Source organism: Rhynchophorus ferrugineus, unplaced genomic scaffold, assembly GCF_030347505.1.
Source record: "Rhynchophorus ferrugineus isolate W39M unplaced genomic scaffold, kcgeb_rfMv2 rfM4, whole genome shotgun sequence".
Classification (NCBI taxonomy): Eukaryota; Metazoa; Arthropoda; class Insecta; order Coleoptera; family Curculionidae; genus Rhynchophorus; species Rhynchophorus ferrugineus.
The window spans coordinates 50,799,267-50,816,544 of NW_027472583.1; the positions used below are offsets into that span (position 1 = coordinate 50,799,267).

A 17,278-nucleotide genomic window follows, 5' to 3' on the forward strand; every position below is an offset into this window, starting at 1 on the left:
AACTGTAGTTTTTTGATATACTATAATGTTAAAATAAATTATATTTGATATGATTTTTGTTCAATTATGTTATTTAGATCAGAATTTTCTTGTATGTCAAAGCCAAACTGAACTAAAACTCAGAGTTGATGCGGCAACATTGTGAGGTTTTAACGTCACAAATTTAGAAGACTCATGTACAAAAAAACTTTGAATAGACCATATAAATTACCTACAGCTAGGGAAGACTTGGTATATGCATTCTGAGCGTTTCTCACCCTTGAGTCATAATGTTATAAAAGAAATACCCCCTAGATTTATTAGCCAAAGCAAACCAATAAGCAAATTGATTAACAAGGGTTTTAACTACAACAATAACATCAAATAATAAACTATTGTGCCAAAATATCAGCTAGGCTGTAAAGCAAGGAAATTTGTCAACAGTATAAGCTTCCAATTTTAGTTAAAATCAAAAGGATTACTTTATCGATAATTATTAAGTCTTTTTGGACTTATGGGATTCAAATATAGGGTTGCACAAAAGCAACAAATCCAGTAGTAATCCGGCGCTGTCGTAACTAACAAAAACTACACGATGACCTCGAAATCAAATGAATTAATATGAATTTAATATTAATTTAGGAAATACATACTAACGTTTTATTCCACGCTAGTCTTGTTTGTGTATTGATTCATATACAACAAAACAATAGTAATAAGATAATTATATAAATTAAGATTGTATTAAGCTTATCTAAGGTAATAAACCGTATGGGATAAACTCTTAGTATTATCTCACAAACTAACGGTAATAATAATCCTAAAGAAATAAGATCTCTTACTACTGAAAAAGGAAACCCAAAAGAAGATGGTATCAAACTAGACTCTCAGGAGATAAAACTAGACTAAACAATTCCAAACGATAATTAAATCAAGAGATCCAAAATTACCAGGCGTACCGGAAAGTCATTACCGGTTTTTCTAACAGATGTCACTAGGCTTAAGTATGCAATGTTATGATTTGACACATATGTCGTTTTATTCTGCTAACATCAAATAAAACATTGACAACAAATGATTAATTTGAACCATGCATTGATCGAAAAACGTCCAGTATGGGCCCGAAGACCCGGTAAAGTGATTTTATAGCACGATAACGCGTTCATAAACCGTTTCATAAAGCAAAACTGGTAAGAAAGCGCTGAAATCACTTAGATGGGACATATCATCGAGCTCGTCGTACTCTCCAGACCTTGCCCCATCCGACTATCAACTTGTTGCACCAATGGGACATTCGCTTTCCCAACTTCGAGGAAGTTAGAAAATGACTTGAATTATTTTACTCAAAGAACAAACAGTTTTTTTTGAGATGGCATCCATAAATTGCCTGAAAGATGGGTAAGATGTATAGAATCAATTGGTCAATAGTTTGAATAAATAAATTTTTCCAATTTCTTTAAAAAAAAACGGTAATGACTTTCCGGTAAACCTGGTAACTCAGTTATTTCTGGCTAATTTAGTGTAGACTTTGTGTAAAAACAAAGTGCAGTAGTATTGTACACGTCAATATTAGCCTAATCAAGTTGTTGGAACCTAATAGATATTAATGTAAAAAAAAGGTGTTTTTTGTAGTAGTTTAGTACTGCATAATATTACTCAGGATCTATTTTTTAGTAATATTATTAGATGATGTTACTTAATAATAATTAAAAATATTATAAAATTGCACAACATAACATTTATAAAACTTCATTTATATAAAGTTATGAATTTAAATTATCTATAATTATAAAAAATTTATATTTTTATTTATATTTTACTTATAGTTCAAAACCTGTTCGAACCTTAAATGGAATACCGCACCCCACCAATCTCATTCCTATAGACGAACAAAAATGCATCGTGCTGTGTCGAAGGGAGCTGCGTATCTACGACCTGGACTCGGGCACCTTCGTTACCAAACTGAAGGGAGTAATGAACCAGAAGATGCCATATTATGGACTACACGATCGAAGTCACCTGGTGGCCCTCAGCCGTAACCGAATGTACATAAACTTGATGAATCTGGAGACTGGCGATTGCGTGACCACGTTCAAAGCCGGCGAAGACCGCTTCCTCAATTCCCTGCTGGTTTCAGGCGACGGAAGGTAATGTAAACACTTCATAATCCCATTTGCGAAGCAATATTACATCTATAATCAATTAAAACTTTTTTTGTACATACGTCATCGAAATATTTAATGTATTGCCTGCCACAATTTGTAAATTCATTTTAGAATCAGACAATGTTTTCCTTCTCTTTTTATTCTAGTTAAAAAAAAGACACAATGCTGCTTGATTAGTTCGAACACGTAAACGAATGGGCCTGTTAAAGTTGCTCGGTTGTCAGACGTATGCAAAATTCTTTAAAGTAATAGTGATAAGAGGTTATAACTCTAACCTATAAGCTATTGTGGCTGTATAATTAACTATAGTTTTTAGATGTATTATAATGTTAAAATAAATTATATTTGATAATATTTTAGTTCAATTATTTTATTTAGATTATAATTTTGTTGTATGTCAAAGCCAAACTGAACTAAAACTCATAGTTGAAGCGACAAGATTGCGACCTTTTGATGTCACAAATGTAAATGACGTATATACAAAATAATTTTGAACAGACTATATATAGTGTATTCAAAGCTTTTTTGTACATACATCATCAAGATGTGTAATGTATTACTTGTCGCAATTTGTAAATTCGTTTTAGAATCAGACAATATTTTCCTTCTCATTCAATTCTAGTTAAAAAAGATACAATGCTGTCTGATTAGTTCTTATATGTAAACGAATGGGCCTGTTAAAGTCGCTCGGTTGTCAGACGTATGCAAAATTCTTTAAAGTAATAGTGATAAGAGGTTATAACTCTAACCTATAAACTGTTGTGGCTGTATAATTAACTGTAGTTTTTAGATGTACTATAATGTTAAAATAAGTTATATTTGATAACATTTTTGTTCAATTATTTTATTTAGATTAGAATTTTGTTGTTTGTCAAAGCCAAAGTGAACTAAAACTCGGAGTTGATGCGGCAACATTGCGACATTTTGATGTCACAAATTTAGATTACGTATGTACAAAATAACTTTGAACAGACTACATAGTGAACTTAATAGGAAAGAAGACTCATTAGGTGTTTCTGAATAAAAGTTTTGCAACGTGCAATATCGGGATTAAGTAGATATGTACGGGTTATAGACACCTTAGTAAGGATTATAATTTTTATAACCTGTTTTATATAACGGAAAGAAGAGGTCACTTGTATAGCGATTCAAAGAGACGCTAATAATCTATTAGAAAACAGACCAACCCGTCTCACTCGTTCACCATTCAGGTAGTTTTTTTTTAAAACAGATGCCCGGATAATAAAAGTGGTATTAATAACAGCTCGCTTCTAAATAAACGGCCACCAAGATGTACGTGATCGTTATTCCGTCTGGACATCTTATTGTTAATATAAAAATTATTTTTGAGTATCGATGTTACTTTCGTCCATCAGTTTGTTTTTGAAGAGCTTCGGAATAGTACTGTTTTACCCAAATTTTCATGGTATTCCTCTACCGAATGATTTTACAAATGTTGGTGCAAATTCCAATAGTCTACAGCTAGGAAACTGAGCTACTGTCATCCGTCTTTGGTGGCCGTTCACCATCAACTGCTTCTGTCCCAATTCTAGTAGATTATGTTAATTCACAGCAATCTCAATCCGTCTTTAGTGGCCTTACACCTTGAACTGTGATGCACGTGCCGAAAATATACGACCTAGGGTTGTTTCCTTGAATGTTTCTTACTTGGCATAGTTTATAGCTACAGATCGTTGAACACTGAACGTTCAATCAACCTTTTGTGGCCTTACAACTTCAGTTGCAATACTTTTGCCCGAACTCCACTTAACTACACCAAGAAACACTTCGAGTAACTGCGGAATGATTGCCAATACAACGTCAACCTGTCTTCTTTTCTTGATAATTTATTTGATTACGGTCAAATGAATGAATTCAAAAGAAAACAGCATTATGATTTCTCCAGAATTCTACTGGCATTGTGATTTGTGACATTTTATGGGGTATTAAACAAAAAGAATTCTATTCACATTTAATTCCTTTCTTTAAAGGTCCACTTTTTTGCTCTGTTATATTGAAAATTCCTCATCATCCCCGGTCATAATTCTAATAGCTTCTTTAATCCAAAAATATATCATACGCTTATCATTCATATTCTTAAAACAGTAATTGTAATATTTTATCCTAAAAAATCATTACGTATTGTACAACGAAATGGTTCAAAATTTATATTTTTAAAGATGTATATGTAAAATTACTGGGACTATAAAACAAAGCAGATAGCTTAAAGACCTTCACACAATATAATAAAACAATTTTAATGGAGTTGCTAACTGTGGCAGGAGATATTGCCTTGCTTCTACAAACTTTATCTCATCTTAGTCTACAGAGTTAGCCATGACAGATTATAAACCAAAATGTCACTTAACTTCTCGACTCGACCTCGATCTCGGTTCGGTCAACATTCCCAAATCCAGAAAGCAATGCAGGACGTTTCGGGAATAGCCAACCTGCTATCTTCTCTGATCTGCCCTTCTAGCAGACTTCCCATCTCCATCAAATGCTTATTTCATAAGATGTTAATTCGGTTCGCACTCTTCTACGGATCTAATGTCTACTTCAAGTGTATTACACCCAACCAAGTGAAACGGCGTCATGTTTTCCAAAATAAGCTCCTCAAGAGAATATTAAACGCTCCATGGTTTGTCAGAAATAATCAAATTCATAAGGAAACTGACACTCCAGAAATTAAGCACTTCATATCTCAATCCATCCACAAACAACAACTCAGCTCAAGATCTTCTGAAAACACGTTTGTTCGCGAGCTGGTGGACATGCTGGGAGCTTAGCACTGCGTCACTGCTAACCTCCCCTTTTGCAGACTGAAACGACCTCATCCATCGCTGCAGCCATAACTTTTGACCCCATACGCCAGCATCCAGTCGTCTGTTAACTCAAGTTCGCGAATCTATAGTTAGTTTCACTACCTGTTTTTTTGCCGGGTCTTCGTATCCTATAACGGCTACCGAGTTGGCGGGTGTCATATCCCCAAATTTAATGCACTATTACTAGCGACCCACAAGTGTCAACTGTAAAGCGGTTTCGGTTTAGTGTATTGGTAAGCCTAGAAGGAGTCCCGCATAACCCGGTCCAACTTGTCACTCCAGGGCAAATCTCCGTCACCAAGTATGCGTCATGCATGTCACCACCTGGTTTTAGGACAGAACAAAAAAATTGTTCATGTATATTTTTTGACTTCCATGTCCAAACTGTCGTGCCTAAGTAACCTTATGCCACAACATATTGATTTGGATACTTGATTGTATATAATATGATATGATAAAACTGATAAAATGATGTCTCATTATGTTATTTCTAATACATAAGTTCGAAGTAGTTCTAGGACATCCTATACGTCGCGAAACATTTTTCCAAAATTGCCTATAAAGTTAAATCTCTATGTTCTCTGTGATTATAACATATCTGGCCTGTTTTAGGATATTGGTCTGCGGCGATGAGACCCAGAAACCCTTTCCTTTGCTGGTGTGGAATCTCAAATCGAAGAAACTCCTCTACGATCTGAGGATACCCCATCACGATTTCGTTACCTCCCTGAGTGCCATCACCTATGAAGGCAATTACGTGTGTTGCGTTTGTCGCGAGATTGACGACGAAAGTCCTAATTTCATCGTGGTCTACGATCTACAGAGCGGAACGTTATTCAAGAAATGGAAGCCATCGTGCGACACAGTTTCTCTGGAGATCAGCTCGCAGGGGGGCTGTGTCATATCTGGATTGGAAGATGCGCGGATATTAGTTTGGGATTTAATAACAGGTAAGGATAGTCTTTTTTACTTTTTATATTGGCCTAAGAGAGTAATTTTAGTTTGATTGTGTATATACTTCAATTATTTTATTATTAATTATTACTTTAATTATTATTTTTATACAATTAATAAACTATGAGTTTGAGCTTGCATATTATCTGATAATTGTTTCACTTTAAAAATGCCTTTGTTGAGATATACTTATATAACGATAGATTATATATAAATATATATTATATAATTAATATAATATATATATTATATTATAAAAGATTATATAGATATATATATAGATATATATATATATATATATATATATATATATATATATATATATATCCAATCATCAATTCCAGTCAATCCAATCACTTTCTACAACTTTGGCGGACAATTTTGCCTCAAAAGTCGCTCTGTCTATCTATCAGGTCAATTGAAAAGTCCCCAGCCTGACACATAGATGGCGGTACTATAATTAAATCCATATGTTTTTTAGTTAGCCCTAATCATCAAAAGATGCGTGTATAAATTTGACAGCTGTCGGATCATTAGTTTTTGTATTATAGCATTTTGGGTGAAGCAACTTTTGATATTGTGAAAACAATGGATAAAAAAGGGAATTTCGCGAGTTGATTAAATATTGCTTTTTGAAGTGAAAAAATACAGTTGAAGCAAAAACTTGGCTTGATGCCGAATTTTCGGAGACTACCCTGGAAAATCAACTATCAAGGATTGGTATGCTAAGTTTAGACGGGGTAAAATGAGTACCGAAGACGGTAAACGCAGTGGACGCCCAAAAGACGTTGTTACCGACGAAAACATTTTAAAAATCCACAAGACGATTTTGAATGACCGTGAATTTAAATTGAATAAAATAGCAGACACTCTAAAGATATTAACTGAACGTGTACATCATATCGTTCACTAATATTTGGATATGAGAAAGCTCTGCCGCTCACTTTTGACCAAAAACAACGACGAGTTGATTCGGAGCAATGATCAAGCAAAATAAACCCGAGTTTTTGCATCGATATGTGACAATGGATGAAACATGGCTCCATCATTTCACTCCGAAGTCCAATTGACAGTCATTCGAGTGAACTGCAGATGATGAATCCGATCCAAAGCGAAGGAAGGACCATCAACAGCGACTATTACATAGTGTTATTGGACCTTTTGAAGGACGAAATCGGCGAAAAACGGCCAAATTTGAAGATGAAGAAAGTGCTGCTTCACCTAGACAATACACCGTGTCACAAGTCAGTGAAAACGATGGCAAAAATCCATGAATTGGGCTTCGAATTGCTTCCTCATCCACCGTATTTTCTAGATCTTACCCCCAGCCACTATTTCCTGTTCTCAGATCTCAAAAGAATGCTCGCTGGGAAGATATTTCCGTCGAATGAAGAAGTGACAAATGACAAATCGTAGTACAAAATGGTATCGAAAAGTTGGAGGGTCGCTATAATCAGTGTATCACCCTTGAAAGGAATTATGTTGAATTAAAAAAAAATTTGCCAAAAAAATGTGTTACTATGGTAGGCCGGGGACTTTTCAATTGACCTGTTACAATATAGGGTGATCAGTAGTTATAATAAATATCGATAGAGATTTGGTTTCAACCTTTAAATATTCAAGAGGAATTTTTATTTCTTCAGGTAACTGTCGATCTTCGATGAGTGGCCACACAGCTCCTGTTTCTAGCCTCAAGCTGGATCCTTCCGGGGGACTGTGCCTTTCCACGGACTCAAGCTGTCGAGACCGTTCCATACGACTATGGGACGTCAACAAAGGCGAATTACTGGCGGTTTATACGCCGTCGACGAAAATCACCGCCTGCGAAGTGACCCTAAACGGGAATTACGTGGTGCTGGCACTGGAGGGACGCTCGAACCTCGTCACGTTACAGTTACGCGGTCCGGGACTCGAACCCGTCGCGCCCGCGGAGGTTTACGGAGACGAACGGAACCAGGACAGAGTATGGCATTTGAGCGACGACAAGTGATGCTAATCTTCGCGATTTTATCGACCAAATTAGGGACTCAATGAGACTATGCGGACCAGTGAGCCAACAGGACACTTTAGGACGTAAAAACATCGATTAGTTTATCGCAGGTCCAATTTTAATCGATTAGAAAGCGGGATATTTATCGAATCATCGACGTAACTCGACAAAACCAATCCTCGGACTCATCAGCACTGCACGATGATGGCGTTCGATAAAATCTTTCGATAGGGACTGGTAAAAATTCATCAGATGGATAAGCTAGAGTTTGCGCTGGACACAAACCATTATCAATTCGTCGGATGCAAGTTTTTTTTACCGTGAACCAGAACTTGTTGCTGCTGCTACCTTACTAGCAGAGAACAAGTCACGCGTTGTTACCCTTCTTCAATAGGCGGCAGTGAAAATTGGGTTTGCAGTAATGCAGTAAAATAAGAATACAGTAATCTTCACCAATTCCACTCACATTTTTTCTGTTACAACTGTAGTGGGACTGTTTCTCTCATAAAAAAAACAGACAACATGAATACGTTTACACATTATATCTTTGAGATAATTTTCAGGGCACTAGTAATTATATAAGTTTAAACATATTTTTCTTTTGTAGCAGTACCATCCGCAGTCCTTTTCGCATATCGTATTTATTAAAACTACGTCATATTGCTCAATGTTTTCATATTGTTTGACATAAATAAACTTTTATTCCTTAGCCATCTATAAAATTAGTGTTACTAAATTATAAAATTTGACCTAAAATGCATACTTTACAAGCATATTGTCAGCTGCTAACTTTCTCTGTTAAGTAATAAATAATTATATAACCAATCCAAGAATAATGTTAACAAAAACATAAAATTAACTAGTAAAAAAACACCTAACCACTATTCTCATAAACAACAACGCGTGACACTAGGCATTGAAATTATAGGCAGGAATACAGGAAATATTTGAAATGCGCATTCACCAATTGGTGAAGATTACTGAATGCTAGCAAAATAACAACCAATAATGTATAATAACTAGGTTTTTTTTTACAAAAACAGCAAATATATATAGCTAAAATCCTTTAATTGTGCTCGATTTATAGCCAGGTATGCGAGTCATTCTAAGCTAAGAGGTAATCGATGGTTAAGAAAAGCGGCACGATAGAATTTTAATCTAATTATATGTTACAACATTTTTATTAAAACAACTCATTTGTACATATCTGCAGGGTAGCCGGTCAATTTATTAACTGTATCTTGTTTTATAAGAAGAGGGATACTCAACGCATGGGAAAGATTAGATGTATCTTGTAATACTCTCAATATCTTGAGATACTTTATGAACAGGGGATGGATAAAGTTGCTTTTGAAGGAAAACTAGCTATATTTAAGAGTCAACTTTATTTATTCATTATGTAATTATTAATTACCAGACTTTCAATTTGCAAACAGTCGTTAGTAACACAATAGATACTTTATGAACAGGGGATGGATAACGTTGCTTTTGAAGGAAAACTAGCTATTTTTAAGAATCAACTTTATTTATTCATTATGTAATTGTTAATTACCAGACTTTCAATTTGCAAACAGCCGTTAGTAACACAATAGATACTTTATGAACAGGGGATGGATAACGTTGCTTTTGAAGGAAAACTAGCTATTTTTAAGAATCAACTTTATTTATTCATTATGTAATTATTAATTACCAGACTTTCAATTTGCAAACAGCCGTTAGTAACACAATAGATACTTTATGAAAAGGGGATGGATAACGTTGCTTTTGAAGGAAAACTAGCTATTTTTAAGAATCAACTTTATTTATTCATTATGTAATTGTTAATTACCAGACTTTCAATTTGCAAACAGCCGTTAGTAACACAATAGATACTTTATGAACAGGGGATGGATAACGTTGCTTTTGAAGGAAAACTAGCTATTTTTAAGAATCAACTTTATTTATTCATTATGTAATTGTTAATTACCAGACTTTCAATTTGCAAACAGCCGTTAGTAACACAATAGATACTTTATGAACAGGGGATGGATAACGTTGCTTTTGAAGGAAAACTAGCTATTTTTAAGAATCAACTTTATTTATTCATTATGTAATTGTTAATTACCAGACTTTCAATTTGCAAACAGCCGTTAGTAACACAATAGATACTTTATGAACAGGGGATGGATAACGTTGCTTTTGAAGGAAAACTAGCTATTTTTAAGAATCAACTTTATTTATTCATTATGTAATTGTTAATTACCAGACTTTCAATTTGCAAACAGCCGTTAGTAACACAATAGATACTTTATGAACAGGGGATGGATAACGTTGCTTTTGAAGGAAAACTAGCTATTTTTAAGAATCAACTTTATTTATTCATTATGTAATTGTTAATTACCAGACTTTCAATTTGCAAACAGCCGTTAGTAACACAATAGATACTTTATGAACAGGGGATGGATAACGTTGCTTTTGAAGGAAAACTAGCTATATTTAAGAGTCAACTTTATTTATTCATTATGTAATTATTAATTACCAGACTTTCAATTTGCAAACAGTCGTTAGTAACACAATAGTGATACTGTAAGCTTTGAATAATCCAAGATAATTGATGTATTACTTATTACGGTATTGAGTAACAGAACCATTGTAGCTTAATGGGTCCAAATTCCTAGAGAGAAATAATGGATTTTTCCTCTTCTCCAATTTCTTTGGTGTAAACCACCACTTTGTGCATACTTAATTGCTGTTTCAAGCCTCCGAAATAAAAGGATTAAATATTTACAGCATATTTTTGATAATTTTCGCTAAATTGAATGTATGGATTTCTTGTTTGTTTACAAAACCTTATATTGGTGCACTATATTGAATTCATTACTCAATAATTTTTCAAAATTACTTTTCGAATCTAAAACCAAATCCCATGGGAACATCTTCAGTGCGCTTTTAACACACCTTGTTGTCTGTGTTTTTTAGTTTTTGCGTCGACAATATCTTGACTTATAAATTGCCACTTTCGATAATATAGCTAAATGAGGTCTCCTATTATTTGCTTTTTCTCTCCACAATTTTGTAGATTTTCATGTTTGTACGCAGTTATTACGAATTTATCGTTAATTTTTATGCCTTAGTACCTTAATCTTTGCGCTACACCTTTTATTCTAGGCTTTGTCACGCCTCCTTTTTTGTCATACTTTGTAAAAATTATAAAGAGATTAAATTAGTATAGTATAAAAATTATACTAATACTTCTATACTAATTAAATTTGTGGTAGTAGATAAAACAGTAAAAACGTATAATGACTAAATTACGTGTCCACGTGTTAACTATAAAAATTCTTTGATCTGACGTTTTCATATCCCCCCTGAGCATAAAATATTTCCCCTGGTATTATCTGGGGAGATATTTTTTTACTAGAAAACAGAAAAAATAATTTACAGTACGTAATTAACAAAGAAATAGCAGAATATATGCACATGTATAAATATAATAAAATAATTAAATCAATAATCACAGTATAAAACTTACCAGCGAAGATATGTGACCACATTCACTAATTCATAACTGTACACGCAAACCCTATTACGTTGTTAAAAAAGACTGCTTAATAAGTTTGTTAATTACACATAACTGAATAAATGACATAAATCTCCGCGACAATGTAAACAAACCCTATTCTTAAAGGATTACAAAAAGCCAGGGGACAAGAGACAAAATATGTGGGACGTAAATGGATGTAAATATTTTTTATGAAAACAAAATATTATGTAATTTTATTTGTTATATTACAATGAGTTGTTTATCCTAGTTTATTAAAATTAATTATTTTTATAGTTTACTAGATTTTCTATGTATTTAAAGTTACTGATACACGAACGGAATCTGTTAGAGAACAGACCAGGGGAGATACGCTTTTCATATTACGGTACTATTGTGACTAAATTAAGTAAATTTAAGCGAAGAGTTTAAAGAAGATGGTGAGTAATGAGAGATGATAAGGTTACTGTGATTTTTCTTCTCTTGGATGTTGAAAGCACCACTTAACTTACAATGACTAATAAATACCTTCGATTCAATTAACGAAAAATGTTTTAGAATATATATCATTCGCAAATATTACCTATCATAATATTTCATTCATTTTAACTCGATTTTTCGCCCTCTTTTCACTGCCAAACTTTTCTCATATATTATAAAACAAATATGTAGTTATGTACATCATAAAAACATGGAAATGCCAATTCTCTCTTAGATGTAAGTAGATTTAAGTCGCCAAGAAATGAAAATGTACATCCACCACTAAGATCCCCCGAGTCGAAAGGGGGCCAACTTGTCAACTAACTTAAAACCTATTATTGATTCATATTACAATTTTTATGTTGTGATTGTTGTGTAATATACCTATATAACTAGAAATAAATATATTGTAAAGTACTATTTGTTTATATTTTTACTACTTTAATTACATGAGAAACTCTAGGATATATAGTGAAAATTCGAAGCCAGAAAATGTATTACATGACCTTTAACCATCCTCCATGACGATTCTATAACTTGCTTCTTATATAAAGCCATAATAAAATTCAGCAAAAGGTACAAAATCGTATGATGTTGATTTAAATCACAGAGTATTATATAGAGTTTTAACTTAAATAGGATAAACCGAGGAAATATTCTGCGTGGTCCCAGCAATGCAGCCACTAAGATCAGTTTTTTTGATTCGTTTGAATTGCCCTACAAAGGCATTTGATGAGCTCATTTCTACAACGCGATTGTTTGTTTCAGTTTTTTCCTTGGAATAAAAAACCTTGAAATAAACGTTTGTTTATTTACTTAAACAAATGTATTTTGGTTGGGAACGGAGATAGGTAGGATATTTTTATCTACACGGAGTTTTATATTTATTCCTTCAACAAGTATGTTTTAAAAAAAGAAACTGAATACACTCTTAGTTTATATTTAATTTTACAGTAATATAAAATAAAATAATACAATAATACAATACAATACAATATAATTTTATAAATAAAATAGTATCTCATGATTGTTTTATTATATTGTTAATAGATCTTCAAGATGTCTTTTTAACTCCTCGATTTTACCATAATAAGAGCACAGCAGTAGTTTTAATATATATCATATATTTTAATTTTTGTTGCTGTTCCTTAAAATATTACTTTTTGGTATGTTTTTTCTTCCATTCTAACGTAATACAATTTAACCGTTTTAATTATCCGATCCTAAATTGTCGCAATAAAATTGTAAACGTAATTATAACTTGGATTAATCTGTAATGAGCAAATTGTTACCGCGTAACTATTGTCAATTGCTGGAGTCATATCTTTTCGGAAGAAAATTTAGAGTATCGCACGAAATTGCGTTCTCGACATTTAAAACTATTTCGACTGGAGTTCCACAAGGTAGCGTCTTAAGACTTCTCCTATATCTGCTCTACACCGCTGACATTCCAACAACAAAAGAAACACTACTTGGAACCTTTACTGACGACACAATTATTATGACAAAAAATATATCTCTGCCTAGGGCAATAGAAAAAGTACAAGTGGCAGTCAACAAAATCTATAAATGGACGAAAGATTGGAAAATTCAACTTAATAGCTCCAAATCTGTCCACGTTAATTTTGCATTGCGGCGAAATAATAAAAACTTAATTATATCACTCAATGGATGCCCGAATACACTCTTAGTTTATATTTAATTTTACAGTAATATAAAATAAAATAATACAATAATACAATACAATACAATATAATTTTATAAATAAAATAGTATCTCATGATTGTTTTATTATATTGTTAATAGATCTTCAAGATGTCTTTTTAACTCCTCGATTTTACCATAATAAGAGCACAGCAGTAGTTTTAATATATATCATATATTTTAATTTTTTGTTGCTGTTCCTTAAAATATTACTTTTTGGTGTGTTTTTCTTCCATTCTAACGTAATACAATTTAACCGTTTTAATTATCCGATCCTAAATTGTCGCAATAAAATTGTAAACGTAATTATAACTTGGATTAATCTGTAATGAGCAAATTGTTACCGCGTAACTATTGTCAATTGCTGGAGTCATATCTTTTCGGAAGAAAATTTAGAGTATCGCACGAAATTGGATTCTCGACATTTAAAACTATTTCGGCTGGAGTTCCACAAGGTAGCGTCTTAAGACTTCTCCTATATCTGCTCTACACTGCTGACATTCCAACAACAAAAGAAACACTACTTGGAACCTTTACTGACGACACAATTATTATGACAAAAAATATATCTCTGCCTAGGGCAATAGAAAAAGTACAAGTGGCAGTCAACAAAATCTATAAATGGACGAAAGATTGTAAAATTCAACTTAATAGCTCCAAATCTGTCCACGTTAATTTTGCATTGCGGCGAAATAATAAAAACTTAATTATATCACTCAATGGATGCCCGAATACACTCTTAGTTTATATTTAATTTTACAGTAATATAAAATAAAATAATACAATAATACAATACAATATAATTTTATAAATAAAATAGTATCTCATGATTGTTTTATTATATTGTTAATAGATCTTCAAGATGTCTTTTTAACTCCTCGATTTTACCATAATAAGAGCACAGCAGTAGTTTTAATATATATCATATATTTTAATTTTTTGTTGCTGTTCCTTAAAATATTACTTTTTGGTATGTTTTTTCTTCCATTCTAACGCAATACAATTCAACCGTTTTAATTATCCGATCCTAAATTGTCGCAATAAAATTGTAAACGTAATTATAACTTGGATTAATCTGTAATGAGCAAATTGTTACCGCGTAACTATTGTCAATTGCTGGAGTCATATCTTTTCGGAAGAAAATTTAGAGTATCGCACGAAATTGCGTTCTCGACATTTAAAACTATTTCGGCTGGAGTTCCACAAAATATGTTCCTTAAAATATTACTTTTTGGTGTGTTTTTCTTCCATTCTAACGTAATACAATTTAACCGTTTTAACTATCCGATCCTATATTGTCACAATAAAATTGTAAACGTAATTATAACTTGCCTTAATAAATTTTTATGTTGAACAAGTAAATAAATAAAACAAATAAATAAAATATAAAATATAAGTCTGCTTTCAGTATTTAGGAACAAAAAGATAAGAGTTTTAATACATTTTATTTAAATTCATAGCAATAAAAAAATATGAAAAAGGGAAAAAGCCCTATAGAAAATTTTAATTATAATTGCCAGAAGATATGCTATGTTATTACTTAATTTTTTTTATATCTACATTCAACTAATGTTTATTTACATTTATAGTTAATTATTTTTTATTTATACCAATAACACACAGAACAAAAAAATCTTAAATATATGTATAAATTATATGTATTAAGTTAACACTATATGCTACTCTGTGATGACTTCTAACCATCTCTAATAAAGACAATTTGCTGCTTATAGAATGTCAAATAAATTTCGGTAAAAGGTATAGAATCTTATGATGTTTATTTAAATTGTAATTTAAATAAATAAAACAGAATCGCCAAAATGTATGTACGCGTATATCTTTGGAACCACTGCAGCAAATTGGATAATTATTTTTTTATTATGTTCTTTGTCAGGCCAAGGTTTGTACAAAAACAATTAAAAAGCTCATGGAAGAGTTTAAAAGTAAGACTTAAAAGTATAGATAATCTTGAGCAACAAACTAAAAATATAATTGAACAAATTCGGTCTGCTACAAAAGATGCTACCCCAATAGCAAGAGAGAAATCAGAATATGAAATAGTTTACCCCCTCGAAATTAAATGAATTAGAATGATAAAAGAAAGGCGAAAACTTAAAAGAGTATGGCAGAGAACTAGAATAGCTGCAGACAAAACTACTTTTATCAAAAGATCAAAGAATATAAACAGAATTGCTTTCAAAATTATATAAGTGAATTAAGCCTACAAGCAGACAAAGATTATTCGCTATGGAAAGCAACTCGAAGATTTAAAAAACCAATTATTCGAGTACCGCCAATTAAATATGATCGAAAATGAATGTGTTCGATACGACAATGAAAAAGCTGAATTGTTCGCACAATACTTAGCTAACATATTTCAACCTAATAATATAGAATCTACCATGGATACATCTCCTCTTTATCAACCCGATGTAGATCTAAATCTAATTTCTCCACTGGAAGTTGTCACTGAAATTGATGACCCCAATCCTAAAAAAGGCACCTGGATAGATGATATTTCACCTGGATTATCGAACGAACTTCCACGAAAAGCAATCATCATGTTAACGTATATATTTAATGCCTGCTTAAGGCTGAATCATGTCCCGGAATGCTTTAAGGTGGCACAAATAATTATGCTCAAAAAACCTGACAAACCTGCAGAACAAGTCGAATCTTTCAGGTCTATTTCGCTACTACCGCATTTGGGATTAATGTGTAATGAGCAAATTGTTACCGCGTAACTATTGTCAATTGCTGGAGTCATATCTTTTCGGAAGAAAATTTAGAGTATCGCACGAAATTGCGTTCTCGACATTTAAAACTATTTTGGCTGGAGTTCCACAAGGTAGCGTCTTAAGACTTCTCCTATATGCTCTACACTGCTGACATTCCAACAACAAAAGAAACACTACTTGGAACCTTTACTGACGATACAATTATTATGACAAAAGGCCTAGGGCAATAGAAAAAGTACAAGTGGTAGTCAACAAAATTTATAAATGGACGAAAGATTGGAAAATTCAGCTTAATAGCTCCAAATCTGTCTACGTTAATTTTTCATTGCGGCGAAATAATAAAAACTTAATTATATCACTCAATGGATGCCCGATTCCACCAAAATAAAACAACTATTCTAGTTAGTCGGAAGATACTCTCAACTTGATCTAAAATCAAAGAGGTTAATCTATAATACAATTATAAAGCCAATTTGGACCTATGGGGTGCAAACATAGGGTTGCACTAAAAATTCTAATCAACTAGTCATACAACGCTGTCAAAACAAGGTTCTTCGATTGTTTACCAATGCCTATCGCTACGTAACCAACGACGAACTGTACGATGACCCGGAAATCAAATGGATTTGCGAAGTTATCAAAGATTTCGATTTGAAACACGAAAGAAGAATACTAAATCGTACTAACGTGGAAGCAATACAACTGCTGGACAGCAGCACTTTTCTCGACTCGTCTTACTTGTAGTCATTTGTACTTAATCCAGGTACAAATGAAAAGTAATAATAAATTTATTTGTAAATTAAAACTGTACTAAGCATATCTAACGTAAGATAAAATTAATTTAAAAAAAGAAAATGAAATACATAGAGAAACTGTTAGAAAATATAATCAGTCATCTTGAAGTACATAGAAAAGTTATTGAT

General features: G+C 32.5%; 1 protein-coding gene across 2 annotated transcripts in view; it reads left to right on the plus strand.

Moving 5' to 3' along the window:
• LOC143196521 (NACHT and WD repeat domain-containing protein 2) overlaps positions 1-8,768 on the plus strand; it is a 35,857-nt gene extending 27,089 nt beyond the window's left edge. For both annotated transcript variants that reach the window (XM_076404256.1, XM_076404257.1), the window contains 3 exons: positions 1,806-2,126; positions 5,582-5,919; positions 7,567-8,768. In XM_076404256.1, coding sequence (XP_076260371.1) covers positions 1,806-2,126; positions 5,582-5,919; positions 7,567-7,913 — 1,006 coding nt within the window. In that variant the 3' untranslated portion in view covers positions 7,914-8,768. The remainder of the gene's footprint in view (positions 1-1,805; positions 2,127-5,581; positions 5,920-7,566) is intronic.
• Positions 8,769-17,278: the final 8,510 nt, after the last annotated feature.